General features: G+C 32.8%; 1 protein-coding gene and 2 long non-coding RNA genes across 3 annotated transcripts; 2 read left to right on the plus strand and 1 right to left on the minus strand.

Moving 5' to 3' along the window:
- Nucleotides 1-1,716: 1,716 nt before the first annotated feature.
- LOC140006194 (uncharacterized) lies at nt 1,717-2,255 on the plus strand. Its single transcript, XR_011813828.1, has 2 exons — nt 1,717-2,064; nt 2,145-2,255. It is a non-coding gene; the product is annotated as an uncharacterized lncRNA (long non-coding RNA).
- Nucleotides 2,256-6,040: 3,785 nt separating this feature from the next.
- Nucleotides 6,041-9,859, minus strand: LOC113722601 (purine permease 3-like). The gene is made up of 2 exons (XM_072048343.1): nt 9,024-9,859; nt 6,041-6,586 (listed from the first exon to the last, which is right to left on the minus strand). Exons 1-2 carry the CDS (start codon nt 9,729-9,731, stop codon nt 6,224-6,226), a joined length of 1,071 nt encoding a protein of 356 aa, XP_071904444.1. The 5' UTR covers nt 9,732-9,859; the 3' UTR covers nt 6,041-6,223.
- LOC140006448 (uncharacterized) lies at nt 8,264-9,139 on the plus strand. Its single transcript, XR_011814071.1, has 2 exons — nt 8,264-8,377; nt 8,958-9,139. It is a non-coding gene; the product is annotated as an uncharacterized lncRNA (long non-coding RNA).
- Nucleotides 9,860-22,285: the final 12,426 nt, after the last annotated feature.

Consider the following 22,285-nt stretch of genomic DNA (forward strand, 5'->3'; position numbering starts at 1 on the left):
TAAAATATTTACCCCCGCCTTAAAACGGGGCGGGGGATGGGGCAACATACACTTGCCCCATCCCCCGCCCCGTCCCCGGGAAAAAAAAAATATATATATAATTAATACACAGAAGTAAGTCAAGTAACAAAACCCCTAATTATCTATCCCCAATCCCCATTCCCCCATTCGGCCGTTCCCATTTTTCCCTTCTTCGCAGAATCGCAGCCACCGCCGTCACCTCCAATTCCCCTTAATTCTAATCAGTAATCAGTCACTACTCACTACTCAACTAAACCCATTCTCTGTCTAAATCCTTCTAAAATTTTACCCAACCCAGAATTCCAGATCGAGCTCATATCTTCATCGGCAAGTGAGAAGAAACTGATTGACAGGTTGGAAGTTTCCAATTCCAGGTTCTACGTAATTTTCTGTTGATTTGTTTCTTTGCTTCGACCAAATCTCCACTATTGGGCCAAATATTTTCCTGCATGACTTTTCAAATTGTGTCAAATACGGTCGTCGTATCAAGTGTGTAGAAGGAAACCTTCTTACCTCCCCAAACCAAAAATAAATAAATAAATAAAGTATGGAGTAGGAAATTCCAGGTTGATGATGCGGAAAATTGTGGATATATTTGCCCTTAAATTAGTGCACCAAAGCTTGCAATTACAGATTACGGCAGGGGATAATAACTAGTCGTCCAGTCTTCTTCTTTCTTTTTTGTTTTTTTTTTTGGGTTGGGTCATAATCGTCCAGTACAATTATGCTGCCATAGAACTATAGGATTTGTCCTCGTGTGTCGTGATGCTGTTGTCTATAGTTGAATATAAATTTCAAATGGTTGATGCATACACGAATCTTTTTCAAATGGTTCATGCTTTTCGGATCAAAACAGGCGCAGAGTGAAGGTCCTTTTGCTTTCACTTTTTTAACCTTCTGCGTATTTAAATTTCACTGCTAATTTTTCCCCCTTTTATCTTGTTAGTTTGTATTAGTATTGTAAATGCACTGTGTTACAATTTTTGGTTTGCTTTAATTCGAAATTAATCAAACAAAGGATAGTTGTTTGTGTGCATATAAGATGTTTGTGAAAAGCCTTAATGAAAATGTAAATACAAAAGCCTAATGATTTACGGCAATTAAATGGTTTAAGATTTTAATATTATTAAAAAAAAAAGATAGCCATTGATATATGTATAATGCTGAAATAACTCCAAATGATATATTTCGGATCAGCAATGATCCATTCGTGCTCCTCTAGATTCTAAACAGAGGACCTGTAATTTTAGTGTAAGTGAAAAAATATAGTTATATTTCATGTTTGTGAGCAGTCCACTTATTGTGCTATTTGCTTTCTTGTCTTTGTAGAATTCTTATTACAATGAATCAGTCCGAAAATCTAATTGCATCTGAACAAGGGGATAATTCATCAACTCCACAATCAAGAAATGTTGAATCAATTGACTTGACAGATACAGTAGAAGAAGATGAATATGAAATTGAAGAAGGAAAAAGAAAATTAAAATCAAAAGTTTGGGCACATTTTGATAGAGAGAATGGTGAAAATGGCATTTTTTATGGTGTGTGCAAGTATTGTAAAAAAAAAATACAAGACAGGTACCACTCATGGAACGAGTACCTTGCATGATCATTACAACAGGTGTGCTAAAAGGCCTAAACAAGATATTAGGCAAATGTTACTTCGAAGTGGTAGTAAAAAGAATGATGCAAACAAGAATTGCACAATCATGTGTTCGATCAACAACAGTCACGCCATGAGCTTGCATCTGCAATTGTATTGCATGAGTATCCATTATCTATTGTGGATCACATAGGCTTTCGAAAATTTGTTAAGAGTTTGCAGCCATGTTTTAAACTTGTGTCAAGAAATACAATTAAAGGAGATATTTTGAAGATCTATGAATTGCAAAGATTGAAGAATTGTAATATTTTGGAGAAGCTTGGAAGTAAGATAGCAGTTACAACCGATATGTGGACTTCTAGCAACACAAAGAAAGGCTTCATGGCTATCACTGCACATTATATTGATGAGTCTTGGATCTTACAAAGTCAAATTTTGAGGTATGTTTTCAAAAGTTAAAAACTTGAATTATGTTAATTGTTTGTTATACATGAGCAACTTATTTTTTTCTTTTATTTAGGTTTATCTATGTTCCTGCTCCACATACCAAAGAAGTGTTAAGTGATGTGCTTCTTAGTTCATTGATGGATTGGAATATTGATCGTAAGATATCTACGATTACCTTAGATAACTGTTCCACCAATGATGGTATGATTAATTGTTTGTTGGAAAAGTTGAATGTGAGTGATTTGTTGATAGATGGTTTAGTGCTTCAAATGCGGTGTGCTGCCCATATCTTAAATTTGATTGTCAAAGATGGTTTAGAAATGATATCGGGTGGTATTGAAAGAATTCGTGATAGTATGGTGTATTGGATTGCTTCTGCTGCTAGAATTGAAAATTTTGAAGAAGTGGCTCGCCAATTGCGCATTTCTTCTACTAAAAAGTTGTGTTTGGATTGTAAAACCCGTTGGAATTTGACTTTTTTAATGTTGCAAACAGCTGCAATTTATAAAGACGTATTTCCACGGGTTAAAGTGCATGAGAAACACTACACTAGTTTGCCAAATGATGATGATTGGGTAGTTTGTAATGCCATTTGTGAGAAGTTGAAATTATTCTACCAAGTCACTGAAATGTTCTCCGGTACTCGATATCCTACATCAAATGAATTTTTTGCAAAAGTTTGTGACATTAAGGTATCATTGGCTCAATGGATGAAAAGTTCAAATTGTTTAATTAGAGTAATGGCAGAAAAGATGATGGCAAAATATCAAAAATATTGGAAAGATAGTTTTGGATCCTAGATACAAAATGAAGTTGATTGAGTATTATTTTCCTATCATTTATGGTGATGAATCATTCATGAAAATTGAAGCAATTCGTCAAAATTGTTATTCTTTGTTGCATGATTATCAATACCGATCTAGTTTGGGTGGAAATAGAGTTGATAGTCAGTGCATGGCTTCACATAGTGAGCATGTTAGTAGGAGTCATGATAAGAATGAAGTTGAAATGGATCCTCTTGCTGATTTTGATAAGTTTGTGGCTTCTAACTCTATTGATGTTACTTCTAAGACGGAATTGGATTTTTATTTTGAGGAAAATGTGTTACCAAGAGTTCCGACTTTTGACATACTTGGTTGGTGGAAAACACATGGGGTTAAATATCCCACTTTACAAAAAATGGCTAAGGATATTCTAGTTGTACCCGTCTCAAGTGTGGCATCTGAATCTGCATATAGTACTTGTGGAAGAATAATTAGTCCTCATCGATGTAAACTTCACGCCAATACCTTGGAAGCATTGATGTGTACTCGCACTTGGCTCTGGAATGAAATAAATGGTATACAAAAGATTTAACTTTTACTTTTAAATTTATACATTTTTTTGCATTTCTTTATTTAGTAAATTAGTGGCTATTTTTTTTGGTGCAGCTACTTCTTCTACTTCGGAAGGGATGTCATGTAATACATTATTTGATGAAGAAGATGATGTTGATTGTGTTACTGAATAGGTATTAAAGAAATTTGATTCATCTAAATTGATTTTCTCCAATTATTTGTTATATACTATACTCTGTTGACAAGATTCTTCTTTTATTTTAACATCAAATGTCAAGGTTGCTTTATCAAGTGAGTTATCACATCTCGAGTTTGACGAAGAGCAAATGTTCTAAAGTTGTTGAGTTATATTAATGAAGAGAAAAGTTGAATTTATTGTTGAGTGTTTTTAGTTTGTTGAATATGAGAAATCAACTCGACTAAATTTGTTGAATACTAGAATGAATGTAACTTGACTTGTTATGCTTTATTTTCATCTTGACAGCTATTTAATTTTATTTAACGTTATTTATAATTGTATTATTGTAAATGAATATTTATGATAAGTTAATTTATTTTCTTGCGGGGGACCACGAGGGAAACGGGGCGGGGGCGGGGCGGGGGATGGGGGGGACGGGGGGAGTTATTTGACAACGTCCCCCGCCCCACCCCCGCCCCACTGCCATCCCTATACTTAATCGAGGCCCAATCCTCCCTTTGAGGCTTGCTCATTCGCATCATGATGATGTGAGCGTGGAAGCAAAGATTAGACCGTAGAGGACACGTTGAGTAATGAATGGAATTGAACCCAAACTTAGACCACTCAAGAACGAATTCAACGGTAGAGGACGCCACAATCAAGTGTGTGTGCTTGATTGATAAGTCAACAAACAACCTAAGAACCACGCTAGGATGTTCAACTTAGCTTTCACAAGCTAGAGGAATTTGCCTTAATGGAAGACGAAATTCTGGAATTTTATGAATAATATCGCAAAAATTAAATGTACCATCAGCTTTAGGGCTATTTATAGCCTTGACTAAACCTAATAAAGCTTGGAAAACATTAAGGGAAAATCGGCCAGCCCATTGGGTCTCTCTTGGCCGAAAGCTAACCTACCAATTAACTAACTTAATGACTAACTAAAGTACTATTGGACCTAAGGCCCACATGGCCGAAGCTAAGCTCAACAAGAGCTACTTAATCGAGGCCCAATCCTCCCTTTGAGATATTCCTATACTCAATCTTGATGGGAGTATTTGTACATCTTGAGATAGCTATGTTAATTAAGAAGATTTGTTAAAATATAATAGTTGCATAAATATACATCACATGTAAAAGTAGTTTATATGTTTTCTTTTCTGTAATTAGAACAACGAGGGAAAAAATTTTTCCTAAAGAATGAGGTCATTTCCATAATGGGTCCACAATATGAAGCTAATTTCTATATCAATAATTTAAAGTAACATAGTTCAGATAAAATTTTTCTAGAAAGAGTAGTAATAGAAGGATGTTTTGCTTTTGCTCTTTGATAAGCTATGTTTATTAGTTACTAAATTAAAAAATTCTCAAAGATTCATTTCATAGTTTCCGTGTTACAATAATCTATTATCATTAAAAGGTGCAAAGTGATCAAAGTTGACGAAATTTTTGTTGTCGATGATTAATTTTACTTGGGCTGTTAATTCTTAAGGTAAGTAATTTTTTATAGCTGCATGTGATTCCGTTTCTTTTTGTGTATTTGTCAAGCTTACACATACTTTGGTCTATTCTTGTAAAACATGAGGTAGAAATAATTGATGAACAACATAAATTGATAAAATTTCTAGATTTGATTTACCTTTCCTATATCGGATAAACAAACTTAAAAAAACTACCTAATTTTTCATTTGATCAAATTACAAAATGTAATTGGATTAGATATATGTACTTACACAAACTAATAGAATAAGTTAAAAAAGCTGATATTGAAATCTAAATTTCTTTGGTGTGAAACTGTAAAAAGATTAAAACTGATTAAGCAAAGCATTAAGTCAAGGAAAATTAATTTTGCATCGACAACACATATGGGCCATCAAGAAAACTAAGGTGTTTCTTGCCTTTTAAAAAAAGGAATTTCTCATACTATATACTTTGTTGTTGAACGTTTAATTTATTCAGATGCAATAATATTGGTTAAGCTCCAATTCGATTATATAATAATGCAGCCTCTTAAATTCACAACTTACACACGAGCACACACCTCTCTCTCTCTCTCTCTCTCTCTCGCTCTTATATATATATATATATATATATATATATATATATATATATATATATATATATATATATAGAGGCCACTGAATCTCTAATAAGCTATTTCTTCTACTATTGATGGGAAATGGACTCAATGCTTAAAAAAAAAATATTTTTTTTAAGAAACCCAAACATAATTTAGATACCTTCGTTCCAGAGTCACCTCAATGCCAAGCCAAACTCTGAAATTGAAAGTTTAGACTGATAATCATTTTCGCAATTACGCATTAATACTCATAATTGGTAGCACAAACTTGAAATACACCATTGACTCCCTTTGTTCTTAAAATGATTTTCTGTAGTATCTCCTTTAGTTTATACTTTCCTGATATGTCAAATTCTACTGGCAATTACATTGGATTGAGGATAAAGCTTTTTAAGTTTTCACGGCTGGCATATTAAAACAAATAAAGTGGGGGAGGGTGGCGAGGGGAAGGAAAAATGTTGCTTATTGCCTATGTTCATTTTACAACTACGAGTTGAGTAACATGTCTATTGAACTTGAAGCTAACTTTCACTAATAATTAGAAGAGAATCATCAATTCATGGGGCAACGATTGGAGACATCTCTGTTGCTTGAGATTGATTAATCTTGTGATCCTCTATCTCCTCCTTGGGCCTCCTGTGCTTAATTGCACCGTAGAAGTAGGAAACAAATCCCCAAAGAGAGAGGAAAAGAGCAACACCCTTTTCTGGGGGAAATTTTTCGTCGAAGGCAACTACTGCTATAGCTCCGGTGACTGGGAGCAAAGAGGCAATGATAATGGCGGACAGCAAAGATGAAGCACAAAATATGACTCCAATTACTCCCAAGAAGAAGAACTGCCAAATGATGGCATCCCATGTTATTACAACGTAGTACTTGGCTTCTCCTAATTCATATGCTTTTGCCTCCCTTGGCATTGCCTGCATCAGTTAGTGTAGCATTGAGTAGAATTAAATACAAATATGAAAAAAATAAAATAAAAGAATTTTTTTAAAAAAAAAAAAAGAAGGAAAGAATCAAGCTAAATTTTTGGAAAATTCACAGAATTCGATACTTTTAGTCCAAGGATTTGCAGTATAGACAAGATCAAGTGCACGAATTATTTTTGCCACAGGAAAGGTCCGACCATATAATTGCATATATCTGGAGCCAACGGTTGAAAGTATCATGTTATATGGGTATTAACAGGAGCGGAAGCAAAATGTATGTTGATACCGGCTTAGGAGAGGAAGCTTGATCATGTGATGCGGATTCATTCGACTAGTGTGGTCCAGTATATGGAGCAATAGATAAGTTAATCGGATATTTTCGTGATTGAGAGCACTAGAGTTACCATATAGCTAGCTTGGCATGTTTGTTACCGGCAATACATGTTGGAAGGTAAGATTGGTTTTGGTGCACTTGGTATGGATATTGTCGGGGTGTCAATTCGATTTTATGAGTTGGACATTGTAATTCAAAACTCCTGTCAAAAAACAATTAGAAGATTTGAGCTTTGGGCTTATTCAGGCACGGTGCAATCTCACAATTAATACTTAATTATGTACTTATTTATTATAATTAACTCATATACATCATAATAAATTATACATATTATTTTTCATATACTGTACATATTTGGGTCAAGCTTTAATTGGTTGAATCTAATGAAAATCAAACCCGGCTCACAACTTAATTAGGCCTTAGACCCAAACTCTATCAAGCCCAATAATAATAACTAGAGCTAAATCTTAACTTTTTTGGGTTGGGCTCAGATTGATGCATCGACATTCCAAATTATTGTTTTTTTTTTTTTAGATTTAGTTTATGTTTGCTGACATAATTGTATTTATATATTAAATTGAAGTACACGAACGCCTTAATTGGTTGAATATAATAAAACTTAAACTTGGCTCACAATTTAATCAAACCTTATACTTAGACCCAAACTCTATCAAGCCCAATAATAAATAGAGCTCGACCTTAACCTTTTTGGCCCGAGCTCGAGCCGATCCAGCAGCATTAATATTCCAAATTATTGTAAATATATATTTTCAAATTTAGTGTATCTTTACACGCATAATTGTATTTATATATTGAATTAATGTGCACGAAAGCTTTAATTAGCTGAACTTAATGAAACTCAAACTCAACTCACAATTTAATCAGATCTTATACTTATACCCAAGCTCTATTAGGCCCAATGATAACTAGAGCTCGATCTCAATCTTTTTAGGTCGAGTTCGAGCTGATATAAAGACATTGATATTCCTATTTATTGTATTTTTTGTCAGATTTAGTGTATCTTTACAATCATAATTATATGTATATATTGAATTGATGTACACAAACAAAATTCACCTGTTTAGTAAAATAATATTAATATACAAAAGAAAATTACGTAAAATATACAATAATTACACAACCCACCACAAATTTTTTTATTTTTTATTTTTTGAAAAACCCACCACAACTTCAACCACACCTGATGCAAATCTGTGCATGAGTGGGCTCATACAGGACAAGCAAATAATTTCAACAAAGGATGTTTGAGCTTAGTGACAGTGAACATGGCATCCCTTGGAAGGTGCAGCTTTCTTAATCAATAACATGACAGAAGAAGACTACGTATAACTTATTTGCTTCAGAAAGAAAGTGATCCAAAAATAGTGTGACTCTTGTCTTGTCATCGTGGTTCTGACCACTTATTTCAGTGGCGTTCAATTTTTGAGGTACTTATTCTTCAATTTTTTTAGCTTTACATGACAGCACGCGGCTACTTTCTTTAGAATTTTCTTCCCTGTGGGTTGAAGATTCAACCATGCGCCTAAGCACCTTTCAATTTCATGTTTGTCTCAAGAAAATACTCAAAAATAAAATAAAAAAATCCATTAGAGCTGAAAGTTAAGCTAAGATAGTCAAATTTCTACCTCAGCTGACTGAGCTACGGAACTCGAATGGGAAATAGCCACATAAATTTTTAGATTATGGATCTTTCATGATTAGCAATGTAAAAGCTTCACATAAGTGTCTAAAATTCTTGCAACATAAAACAAGCAATTAAGATTTGTACATAAATGCATAAATGTTACTCCTAAAACTTGTCTAAGCATTCTTTTTTTTAAAAAAAAAGGAAAAAAAGAAAATGTAAATTCTTATAATAAGTTTGGAAATTATATCCTTGGAAATAAAATTGAAATTTGGACATAAGACAACAAAAAAGGTATACTACAATAATAAAATAGTTGAGATATATTCTATTTTTAGTACTATACCCAACACTTCTCTGATTATTAATTTTGTGTCTTGCAGGGTGTCATTCATTTTTAATTTTTTTATTTCTTCAATCATAAATCTTATAGAAGAAGAAGGGTGTACCTGAAAATCCCGGTTGACGAGCATCCCAACAGTGCAGAAAACAGTGGCAAAAAAACACATAACCAAATTAATTTCCAACAGCAAAGTGTAAGTAATCGCCTGCTTTGCCTTGATGTACATCAACTCCACCATTGGCAAAACCAAGCCGTACAAAGCCGCGGCTGCAAGCGTCATGATGAACCCTAAAACGTACAACTTAGTCGACTCACCCTTAGGCCGATCGCTGCTTGTATGCAAAGCCAAAACCCCCGATCCCACGCTCAACAAAACGATGGCGTTTACTGAATATGCTGTAAACTTTTGCTTAACAAGAAGGAAGGCAAAGAAAGCAGTGAATCCAAGATGTGTGGCAACGATGATGGTGGCGGTGGAAACGGGGAGGCGGGCAAACCCGTAGGCGTACAAGTAGTCGTCTAAGCCGGTGAGAAGGCCGATGACGGCAGTGGCGATGAATACCGGACATTTCATTTGTATTAGCTTGGTATTTGGCCCTTCTGTTTTGCGCCGGTGGAAATAGGAAATGGTTAGTGGAATGAAAGTAATAGGCCATCCTCCGGTTTCTAACCAGCTTGATAGCCAAATTCTTTTGCCTCCTTTGACAAAGTAGAGACGCATGATTATAGGGCCACCACAGTTGCCTATGGCGAGCATGAAACAGCTGACAACAAGGAGGATTTTTCTCAGTGTGCTGTTGAGTTGAGCTTCCATTTTTGCACCTAAACTTGTTTAGCTCTATTTCCTCTGCCTCGAGCAGTGCTAGAAAACTTCCAAGAACGTACGTATACATATATGTATGTATGTACGTACGTACATGTATACGTGTAAAAGATCGATGTCTAGGAAAAGTCACAGAAAAAGAGGAAAAAAAAGTGAACGAACAGGAATGATTTGATTGTGATTTTGCTATCAACCAATAATAAGGGATAATTTCAAAAGCCCACCTGAGATTTATCATAATATCACTCAGCTCCACTCAAATTTTTAAAATCCCATTTACCTCCTTTATTAACTTGACAAGATTAAATATTCCTATCAAAGGTCATAATTAATAACATTACCCTTGTTATTAATAACTATTTAATAAAAAATCCAAAACAAAATAAAATTTTAAAAGCAAAAAATGTAAATTAATAAAACAAATTGCTAGCTAATAATGATTCATATTTCTTTGTATTGGGGTCATGGTGGGATAGCAAAGGACGTGGATAAATTAAATAAAATTAAGATCAACCATTTAGGAGGATTTTGAAGAGCAATTAACACCTTAAAAAACTTCGTGCATAGTTAAAATTAAGGAAGTCAAGATATTTTTTGAAGAAATATGTTTTAATTCATGGTATAGTTTTAGTTGTATTAAAAACTAAAATAATCTCTTCATATGTGTGAATTTTCAAGGTGTAAATTTTGTTTTTGTTCCAATATAACTATAATAAATAGTTTACGTCAAGAAATTTATACTTTATAAAAATTTAACCTTATTTTATAATTTTTTTGTTGTTATAAATTTCATAAGTAGGATAACATAAGAGTAGTACTGAAACAAAAGTTTTAACTTTTTTGTATTTCCTCCAAAGGGGTTAAAATGTCACAAAAATGTTAATTTGAGGGGGATAAATGAGATTTTAAAAATCTTAGGGAGCTAAGTGATATTATTAAAAAATTTAGGGGAGGTTTCTGAAATTATCCCCAATAATAATGGAGGGTCTGATCTTTGGGTCGTAGTTTTGATTTTCTAGGCTTGGCTACTGGAAAATGCCTTTTTCAATGCGTGTTCCATCACGGCTTCTTTGGTTTCAATTCTAGGTGGTCCTACATTCACTATGATCGACTGTCTACTTCACTGAACCAATTATTAAACAAACACGAAAATACAAAAAAAAAAATTGAGAAAAGAAATTTAATAAAGCATGCATTAATGACTGGAGTTTCGATTATATCAGGAATATTCTCGATATGAAACATCAATAGGTATGGATTAGTCTCGTTAATTTCCATTTTTTTTCCTGAGACAATAAATACTATTCTATACCTATTTTCGAAAGAAATTTTATAAAGCATGCATTAATGACCGGAGTTTCGACCATATCAAGAATATTGTCTTATTAATTTCCATTTTTTTTGGATACTATAAATGTTATTCTACACCTATTTTTAAAAGAAATTTTATAAAGCATGCATTAATGACTAGAGTTTCGACCATATCAGGAATATTCTCGATATGAAACATCAATAGGCATGGATTAGTCTCATTAATTTTCATTTTTTTTCGTACACGATAAATGTTATTATATACCTATTCCTACTCTACATTAAGGGAAAGGGGTGGATCCAAGGGGGTGGGAAACTCGAAGGGGATTGAATTGCCACCGAACCAGACAAGTGAACGGCCACCGGATCAGACAGATGAAAACCTTTGCACTTACTGGTGAAATTTCCAGACGAGTGTCTTTGCACCCACCGGATCAGACGAGTGTCTTTGCACCCACTAGTGAAATTTTTCAGAATTCATGGATCTAAGGGGTCAATGAGAAATTCGAAGATGAGTGAACCGTCATCGGACCAGACAGATGAAATCTTTTGCACCTACTGGTGAAATTTTCAGGATTCATGGATCCAACGGGGTCAATGAAAAATTCGAAGGAGACTGAATCGCTATTGGACCAGACAGATGAAAGCCTTTGAACCCACTGGTGAAATTTTCAGAAAGTCTGGGATTAAAATATAGGCCAAGAAATTCAATTTCTTGATCTATACCTAAGGAGAGTTTTAAACCTCTCCCTGACGGCCAACTACTCTAGAAGTAGTTTGTTCACTAATTTCCATTTAGTTTGCGAAATCCTCGGCATGAAACATCAATGGGCATGAATTGGCCGCATTGGTTTCCATTTAGTTTGCCAAACCTTGCAGAACTTGCAAATTTTTGGGGAAAAATTGTTGACATGTACATTTCCTATGTGGACACTGGAAAGCCCATACAAAATGAGCACCTAGGAAAAAAAGGCCATATGCAGATAATGACGAACCATAAGACTGAATTACCTGGGATGCCTGCGCCCATAAGAAATCGCGGAGCCATCCGTTAATAGTAATAGAACTCTGCGCAAAGTTTCCTCCCGTAATATGAGTTACTACCCCTTGATCACTTATACTGCCCCAAACGTCTGACTGCATTTTCCAACTGAAATGGAATATTACTACCGAAATTGCATTGTACATCCAGAATAGTCCTAAGAAGACATGATCCCAAGCCGATACTTGACATGTACCCCCCCTTCCGGGCCCATCACAAGGAAAACGAAAACCAACAAATTAGAGTTCGAACTTTTGACAAACACCATTTATGCAATGTTTTGAAAATCGGACCGGATCGGCCGGTTCGACCGGTTGAAACGCGAACCGGCCATGACACCGGTCCGGTTCAATGACATTGTTGACTTTGCTTGAAAATCGGTCAAAGACCGGTTGAACCGTGAAAACCGCCGAACTGGATCGAACCGGCGGTTTTCCGGTTTTCAGCTTTCCCTCTTTTTTTTTTTTTTTTTTTTTAAGTTTGGCATAATGTAGCAATCAAGATTCGAACCCAAAACCTTTGTAATAAAAGACCAATGTATTAACCGTTGCACCATCACATCTTATTAGTTTTTTTTGATAACTTATTTATATAAAGCAAACACTCATATTTCTTTTTTCCATTTTTCTTACAAAATCTCATCCCCTCATGACTCTTTCTTTTTAATTTTCAACTCTCTCTCTATCTCTCTATCCTCTTTTCTTTTGTCACTCCCTTTTTAATCAAACATCTTTATTTTTAATTTATTGATGTTTTCTTCCATCTTTTAACTTCGTTTTTGTCCATTAAATTGAAAAAAGTTAAAAAAGAATTTTTTTTAACCCAAATTATTTAATGCCACAACCACTCATTTTTATCTTATTTTTTGTTTCTTATCAAGTTTACATTTCTATTTTCGATTTTCTTGATTTCCTTCGAACTCCAAATTTTCTTTTTTAAATTGCAATCTCTAAATCCCAAAACGTAAATTAAAATTAAAATTCATAATATCTAAATTCTCAGAGACATGAATTTTGTATAATTTCAAAATATTGTGATATTTTGGGGTTGAATTTAGATATAATTGAAATTGAGATGAAATTTATTTGTTTTAACTTATAATTTAAAAAAATTATTTTTAAAAATCCAAGTTATTAAAAAATAGTAAACTTTTCATCATATAAAATATTAAATTAGTCCATTACATGTCTTATTTTGTACATATATATATTTATATAAATTATTTTTAAAAAAATTCATTGAACCGAGGTTGAACCGGTCCGACCGATTGAACCTCGACCCTTTCACTTCACCGGTTCAATTAACGGTCCGGTTTTTAAAACATTGTATTTATGGCTATTTGAGATCGACTTGCCAAAATTTATGACCTTCTCAAGTAGAACAATTTTAAGTTCAAAGTTGGCTCGTTTATACCCTCGAGCGGCTCAAGCACAACTTAGCTTGAGTCAAGCCTTTGCAGTTCGGTGCTTTGCCACACCTATGATTACTCCCTATCTTTGTCTCTCGTTCTTTACTTATCACTTACCAGTTCTCACATCTCCAAGATGCTTATCTCTCCTTTTATTGTTTAGCCCCTAAAATTCTTTTTCTACTTTTTCTTTTCTGTTCTTTCTACAAAAAATCAAAGTTATTCTCACATCTATTATCAAAAATCATTACTCTATTTATTCTATTCAACCAACCACTAATCATTTTCACGTTGAAAATTCGTTCAAACTTAGTTCAATTTTGTAGGGGCTGTGATGCTGGTGGCAATGGTGTGTGCTAGGAAATTAGTTTAATTTCTTTTGGATAGATTTCTTATTTATTTGGAAGTAACTAATGTCCTTATTATTTTAGTTACTTAAAGTAGTAATTAAGAAATTTTCTATTTGTATGAATAAAGAAATTAGAAATAATTTTCTATTCTATATAAAATTAGGAATTAGCAATTATTTCCTATTATTACCTAAGTGTTAGCCAAGTAATGTGGTTGATAAATAGGTGGGGATTAGCATACTACAAATTGGCACAGAAGAGCGACATGTAACCTTATACATGGGGTGAGAGAAGGTTTTTGGGAGATGACAAATGGTACATAAGGGATTAGATTTGGGTTCAAGTTGTATTTTTGTATAGGGTTTTCCTCTCATAATAAAAATAAATGGAAGTGAACCGTGTTAATTCTTGTGTGTCATTTATCTTTCATACTAATCATGTTAATTCTTGTGTGTCATTTATCTACCGTGTTAATTCTTGTAACTTGTTTGTTATCAAATTATTGTATATTTGATATCTCAATAGTAGTTCATTCCGCGCTTGAATCCCAATAACTGGTATTAGAGCTAGGTTTGTGGTTGAATATTGAGATCAAATGAGTTGGTGGTTACCAATTCAACAATTTAATGGGTGATATCCTTATTTCAAGAGTTTGATAAAAAACATTGAAGGTGAAAGATAAGAAGTCAGAAAATATGAAAATACTCGACGGTGTAAATTTATACAAGTAATTTAAAGTTCAAGAAAAAAAATAGATTTCAATGTCGATTTGGACGCGAATTGATGAAGATGCGGCTTAAGACTTTTCTTTTCCTGGGCAACAGACGAAGAATATTTGTTTTGTTGATGATGATGCATTTGGAATTTAAACCCAAAACGTGACTCTTCATCTATGCTCGTTTTTGCACTCTTTCTTGCTTTGCTTTTTTTTTTTTTTTTAATTGCTTACATGTGATAGAATTGTAAATGTATCAAGCCAAACTCTCTCTTGATCTGCCCATCATCCCAACTACTATTGAAATTATTAGCGGAGAATAGGTGTCAACGTAAACACATGAGATTTAAAAACTCGAGAGACTTTCAAAGTTACAGCATTCTCTAATCTTGATATTTTTCTATATAGATATAGAAAAAGACAAAAGAGAACATAGGGGATCCAGTGAAAGATACTTTGGAATTGTGAAAACCGAGAAATAAAGGAAGGGATTTAATCAAACAAAAAAAAAAAAGGAAGAAGAACAAGTGGGAGAGAAAGGCACGTAAAAAGGTCCAAAAAATTAAAAAAAAAAAAAGCATATGGATGCAATATAAGGCACTTTTGAGTTGTGGAAACTGAGAAATAAAGGATGGGATTAAAAAAAAGAAAAAAAGAAAGAAAACAAAAGATAGAGGGGGACAGTTAGGAACAGCAACTTTATCGCTAGGAGACAGCAAAACAAGTTGGGTGGGATGCGACAACGAAATAAGTTAGAGATAGAGCTTTGAGCGGAATTGATGGAGCAAAACAAGTAGGAGCTGCTCCGCCAATAATGTGGCAGCCGGAAGTGATACACTAGTGACGAGGATAAGAGTTTATTTGAAATATTATTAAAAATAATTATTATAATATTTTTTTATGTGATTTGTGTGGAAAAAAAAGTGATTAAAAGAATAAAAAATATGTTAAAAAATGTGCTTATGATTTAAGTAAATAATTTTTGTATAAATCAAATGAATATCATTATTCATTTATCATATTCTTTCCTACATCTCACGTTGTTGAAAAGTGGAAACCTTTAGCAGAGAGGAGATGAGGCTTGGCTTAAATAAAATTGTAGTAGCAAATTTCAAGATGAGTGGCGTGCTTTCTGTAATGAAAATGACATTATTCATCTCCCATTTCCTTTTAGGAGATCAAAATGTCATCAATCATTCGTCTCTAGCAGTAAAAAAAAAAGTCATATGGTAGTCCACTGGCTGAACCATAGGGAAGAGGGAGGAGCAACCTGTAAAACCCCGCACTTTTTCTTAATTTTATAAATAATAGAATTTATATTATATATAAATATTACCAATTTACCAAACAACAAGTAATAAGTTTATTTATTTTTTGGATAAATTTATCCCAACATCCTAAATCTACCAAACCACTAGTAGATAATGGATGGTTAATCCAATCATGTTCCAAAATGATCAAACAACCAACTCTATCTATTCCAAACTAAATAATGTAACTTCACTTTCCCTCTCCAACTGAAACATACGTACTTCAAAAACTTCTGCTTAATTAAGAATATTTCCGCGCGAGGGAAGAAAGAAGTACGGACAACTTTAAAGGAAATTCGGTGTCACACTATAACCAAGTAAGTTTTCTACAAATTAAAGGTTATTTTGCTTACGTGTATCAAAAACTTGTTGTTATATTTTTATTTGTTTTAAGGGATAATTTCAGAAACCTCCATTGAGATTTCTAACAATTTTACTGGTCTCCCCTGAAGTTTATAAAATTACACAAACCTCCCTTGATGTTAAGGTTTTGATAACAAAATTAGTCCAATTAAAAAAAAGTAACATTACAAATGTACTTTAAGGAGAGAGATGAAACTTTTATTTCATAAATACCCCTTATGCATGTAAATAAATTGTATTAGTAAAAAATAAAAATAATTAAAAGTTAAAAACAGTTAATACACAAATTTCACCATTCAAAAAGTTCACATGTAGTAAATTAGACAACATAAATAAACAACAAAACTATACTAATGATCACAAGATTCAGCAAAATTGACCAGTCACCTTTTGTAACATAATTTTGCTATAATTCTTGTGATTTTAAATAGAATAATTTTTTAATTTTGTCTTTCTTTTCCCTCCTTTCTTTGAAATTTTGAAAAATTTTAAATTTTTTTTCAGATTGGTTCAGATGTTAACATATTCAGACGTGTTTGATAATCAAAACTAAAATATCTAAATTTATTAAGTGGAACTAAATTTTTTAGGCAAAATTTGCTCCAAAAAAAATAAGTGATAAGTTATTCACTTATCACTTAATATGATATCCACTCAAATGTATCAAATTTAGTACTTAAAAATTTACTAACTTAATGGATTTAAACTTCATATTCAAACTTTAGATTTCAGTTTTTAAATTTCAATTTTATCAAATATAACCTTAGTTAAGTTCATCCAGTCGAGTTAATATGAATAGTGTTAAGTTCATAACTAAAGGATTATGTCCCACATTGGTTCGAAATATAAAGAAAGAACGGTCAATATGTAAGTAAGGGATTGAGATCTAATAATTTAAACTTTTGGGTCAGAGTTGGGTTCTTGATTTATATATTGAGTTCTTTGATTGGTTCTCTCGAGTTGTTTCTTCATAACAAGTGGTATCAAAACTTCTAGTTGCGAGACTGGGTTACTCATAGACAAGTGCCTTCTCAGAATTGGGTCAGTGAAATTCTCTTCTTGATGGTAGATCGAAATGCTAAGGAGTTTGACTAGTGTTGGATTAGTTGTGTCATGAGTTTGGCAAGGGGTCGGGTTGGTATTAGACCAAGGAATCAAAGGTTGGCGAAGGTCCGGAATGCAGTTTGGATATTGAAAAAGAGTGGGTCCATGATTGGAAGAAAAAGATGACCTTAGGTGTTAATGTGGGTTTGTGTTGAGTATTAAAGTGGGATCGGAGAAGATCTTGTAAATTTGGGTCTAATATGAAGGATTACTCATGAAGAAAGAGATTTGTTAAGTTCATCAGTAAATGATTGGTTCGAGAGATGAAGAAAGAGCGGTTAATATGTAAATAAGAGATCGAGACCTGATAGTTTAAACTTTTGGATCAAAATTGAGTTCCTGACTTATATATTAGATTCTTTGATGGACTCTCTCAAATTATTTCTCCCTAACAAATAGTATTGTTGAAGTTAAATTTTGGAACATGAATGGGATAAATAAGTTTCCTAACCTTCGATGGAAAAGCAGCAAAAACATGAGAAGTTATTACATAAAGCATTTTGTCCTGGCACACACGACTCCCCAAAATTTTGAGTCAGATATATGGTTAACCAAGCTTGGTTCAAGAATTGATCTGATGTTGCTTCACAATTTATGCCCTGATTGCATGACAATTCTAACTTGCCTATAGGTTATTCTCCACCATAGAAGAATTAGAAGATGATCAACAACATGATTTCAAGCGGATTCAATATCATACTCGAACACTTGAAAACCGACCTTACCTGTCATACTAAGTCGGTAAACTATATCTGGTAGACTGCAGGTAGATTGGGTTATAAGATCTCTTCTCCTGATTTTGAAGTTATGATTTACTTTTTCCTATTCTTGACATTTTTTTTTAACTTTTTGCATTTCTTTCCATTGGCGATAACTTTTTTTTTTTTTGTTTTAAATTAAACCACTATCCTTTACTTTCCAGTAACATTTAGAAACGTGGAATAGTGATATGAACGTGGAATGCACTTAAAAGTTAAAACTAATTAATAACTTATAAGTATTCATATTTATGATTGAGCTACATCATGTGGACTGATAGTGAAAACCTCTTTAGGATTCTACTCTTATTAAATTGCTTGTGTGTAATCATTATCATTACTCATTACTACTACTATTACTATTCCTATTATAAATGTATGGTGAGTCTTTGTGCTTTAGAGTGTAAGCACAATATCGTCTTAGCTTTTGTACTTCTTGTTATGCCCTCCTTCTTTTATTATATGATTTATTCATTTCATTTATAGTGGCAATTATTAATATAAGTTCACATTCCATTATATTTGCATAATGGTAATAAATATGAAAAACATCCCAACCAAAACTCTTTACCTACTCATTGTTGGTCAAAAATATTAATATTATTGAAATAGATTTATAATTACAAATACCAAGAAAATACACATCAAAATAAAAGAATAAAAACTACAAATCAAATTAAAAGAAAAGGAAACATAAAAGCTACAAACAAGAATAAAAGAAAAAATAAAAAGGATAAACTCATCACCTTTGCTAATAAAATTTTAATTACTCTTTCAAAATCAACTGGAAACTAGAAATAATTATGGTGGAATATTTACATCCCATGATCAACAAACATAACATTTAAAAGAACACAAAGTTCATATTCATATCTACTTAATTAAAGAATAGGGAATCTCATTTCATTTTGAACAATTTCTCCTAACAAATTCAACTCATATAACATGTGAAATTGGCACAGTAAAGTACGTTCACAAACATTAGTTGGCATGAAAATTCTGGTCACTCAAATTTTTGAAAAAAAAAAAAGAACAGAAAAACTGGTTGTACATTCGAGTTATAAATAATCAACCTATTGTAATTGTACTAATACAAATTTTTTTTAGATGAAGTGCAAGAAGTAATTAGAATTTATTGAAAGTATGTCTAAACATTGAGTATTTTAGTCTAATTTCATCTTTTCAATTGTTAAAATTAAATCATTTCATTGGAACTTCTTCCGTTGATGTTAATTCAACCAAGACATATCTAAATCTGGTTGGTAAATGATTTTGTCAAGAGATTGAAGTTAGCAGATGAATGCACAATATAAAAAATATCCTAGAATGATAGAAATAAAATAATGTAATTTATTTACTCTAATACCTTTTTTTGAAATTGAAGCTATTATTTAAATATTTATTTTATGGATGTTTATAAGCTCTATTGGCTGCTCTAGTTTTTAATGTCTAGAAGTATGATCCTTGATTAGCAATATTGTTTTGTTTATAATTGATCATAGTATTATGATTTTATGTATGGTCCTAGAATGATCACATTCTTTTTTGTTTATTATGCATAACATTATGGGTATCAGTATTATCTAAAATGCTCAACAACTATTTTGACAAATATTAGATTCATGGTTTCAATGTAAATGATATTTTCAAAAAACCACTTTCAAAGAAAGAAAAAATGTTATGATGATAACAATTTGCATTTGTCAAAATATTTAATACCAAAAAATATGAAATTTTTGGGACAAGATAATGACGTGCAAAACTCGTGAGTGATATAAATGGTGCTGATGTACGGGGCTAGCTATTTCATTTGGACCTTGATGGATGCAGTGGTTATGACCTTAATTTTTTACCTTATTGGATTAATCATGTAAAATGAATTGAATTCCGACGTTGTCAGCAAAATGTCATAGATTTTCTTCCAACAATAGCCTCAATCATCCGTAAATGATATCTACATCTTGATTCAAGAATAAAGATGGATTAAGGCCGGACCTGAAAGATGGTAGAGCAGAATGTGATAATTCCCTGCAAATTTCAGACTGTTCTCTGGTCTCAGTTTTAATTCTTGTTCCGATGGATTGGTATTGCGTCATTCTACCCTTACTTTGTTCTAGGTAAGCCTAGCTGCCTACCTGCATTTCGAGCAGAAAAATGAAAATTAGGTGATAGACAAGCTGAAAACATTTGCAATTCCATGTCCAGATTTATGCGTACAGTCTAAAAGATGTTAGTAATAGTAGGCTGGTACAATATAGGAAAGAATAAATACAAACTAGAAAGAAAGAAATGATTGAAAAATTACAATCCGAGACTTGTGAGCACAATTTCCTTAAAACAGATTCGCCCTCTTCAGGTTGAGTGCTTGAGGTTAAGTAGGCGTCTGTCTCCCAGGATACAACGGATTAATGGTGAATATGTTAGCACCAAACTTTCTTCATCACAGCGAACTCGAACTAGAGCAATATGGAACACTATAAAAGATGAAGATGCAAGGACGAAAAATAGAGAGAGTGATCTTTTTTGAAACAAAAAGAGAGTTATCTATTTATAGATGCTGGCCAAGGGTGATTGTAGAAATTGGAAACAAATGTTAAATTTCACTTAATTATCCTCACATTTATCAAAGTACCACATTCACGTACATACATGTATTCTTGATAAGAAAACTCCAAATTCATGTATCAATAATTAAGTACATGAATACTTAATTCCTAAGTACATGAATCTTCAGGTACATGAATGATAGATAATTATCCTTGGATTCTTTCAAAGAGTGCCATTATGAGAACGATTTTCTCATTCACTCTACAATGGATTTTCCCATTTTCCAACAAAAGATGCTACTGGTATAGAATCAACTAATACAATGGCAATGATAAATTTGATAATGAAACTGAAGATCAAAATTCCATCATGATTAGCAGTAAATACAAAAAAAAAATGTGGGTGTTGAAAAGAGTCCACTAATGCTACCCCCTCATCGTAGACAATCTATTGGTTGGTACTTAATCTACTAATTGTCCATTAACCCACTTCTTTAAAATGATTTTCATCTAGCACCCGAAGTGACTCATCATTGAAAATGTTAATCTAACCTATGATTGAGCAAGGATAGCCCCAAAAAATATAAAAAGACAAGAGATAATTTCAGAAGCCTCCTCTGAGGTTTTGACAATTACACTTAAATATCTTCCAATATAAAAAATTACACTGCCCTCCGCATTGACTTTGATGTGGTCAGATGTCATACTCAACAGCAATAAAGTGATTGAAATACCCTCACAAAATCAGTCCCTAAAATACTAAAAATATGGGGAAAAGATAAGTCTTCCAAGTATAATATTTTTATAAGCAATTTGGTGCCATTAAGTGTATAACCTTGTTGAAATGGTTTTTTTTTTTGTCTGGGATTGCTTATTATGGTTATTCAATCAACTTGAAGTGTATGACCTTGTTATTTATTATATTTAATACTTCTTTTAGTTTATTTAGTTTATAGTGCTTTGTATATTTGGAATCTTTGATTTTGAAGCATGGTAGATAAACTCCTAAATATTGTAGATGAACCATGGCCTTCTAGTTCTGTCACCATATAACTACCAAGGCTCAACTTTTGATGGTACATTCTTATAGTTTTATCCATATTTCAAATGGACTTTACAATCTAAATGAAAATGAATATAACTAGTAAACTTAGGTTGATCACTATCAACATTTTGGTGGGTGACACTGTATTGCAGCCAATGGTTTTTGATTTTTGAACTTGTGTTGGATCTTCTCATCTTTGACTACTTACTTCTTTAGCTTCATTGCCATCAAATCACTCGAAATAGCCATACTTAGAATAGCAAAAATATAACTTGCTAGGATTTTTTTTTTTTGCTTTCAAAAATTTTAGTTGTTGCTTTGCATCAGTGCCCACAGTTTCTGTTTTTGATCCCCAATGATGTGCTTGCATGAAATAAGCTCCAATGATAGTTTGATGAAGACATATTTCTTTGGTTGCCTTTGTTTCAGCTGAAATTGGCTTCTGTTTTTCGCTCATTCACTAGCATTTTATGCCTATATATTGTCCACAAAGTACCGTTGCACTTCCAATGGTTCTTGAAGAACTTTACTATCCAGAATACTAATTTGTTAATGTTATTTTCATGTTCTAAGTGTATCAACTTGGTGCCAAA

This window comes from Coffea arabica, chromosome 5e, assembly GCF_036785885.1.
Source record: "Coffea arabica cultivar ET-39 chromosome 5e, Coffea Arabica ET-39 HiFi, whole genome shotgun sequence".
Taxonomy (NCBI): domain Eukaryota; kingdom Viridiplantae; phylum Streptophyta; class Magnoliopsida; order Gentianales; family Rubiaceae; genus Coffea; species Coffea arabica.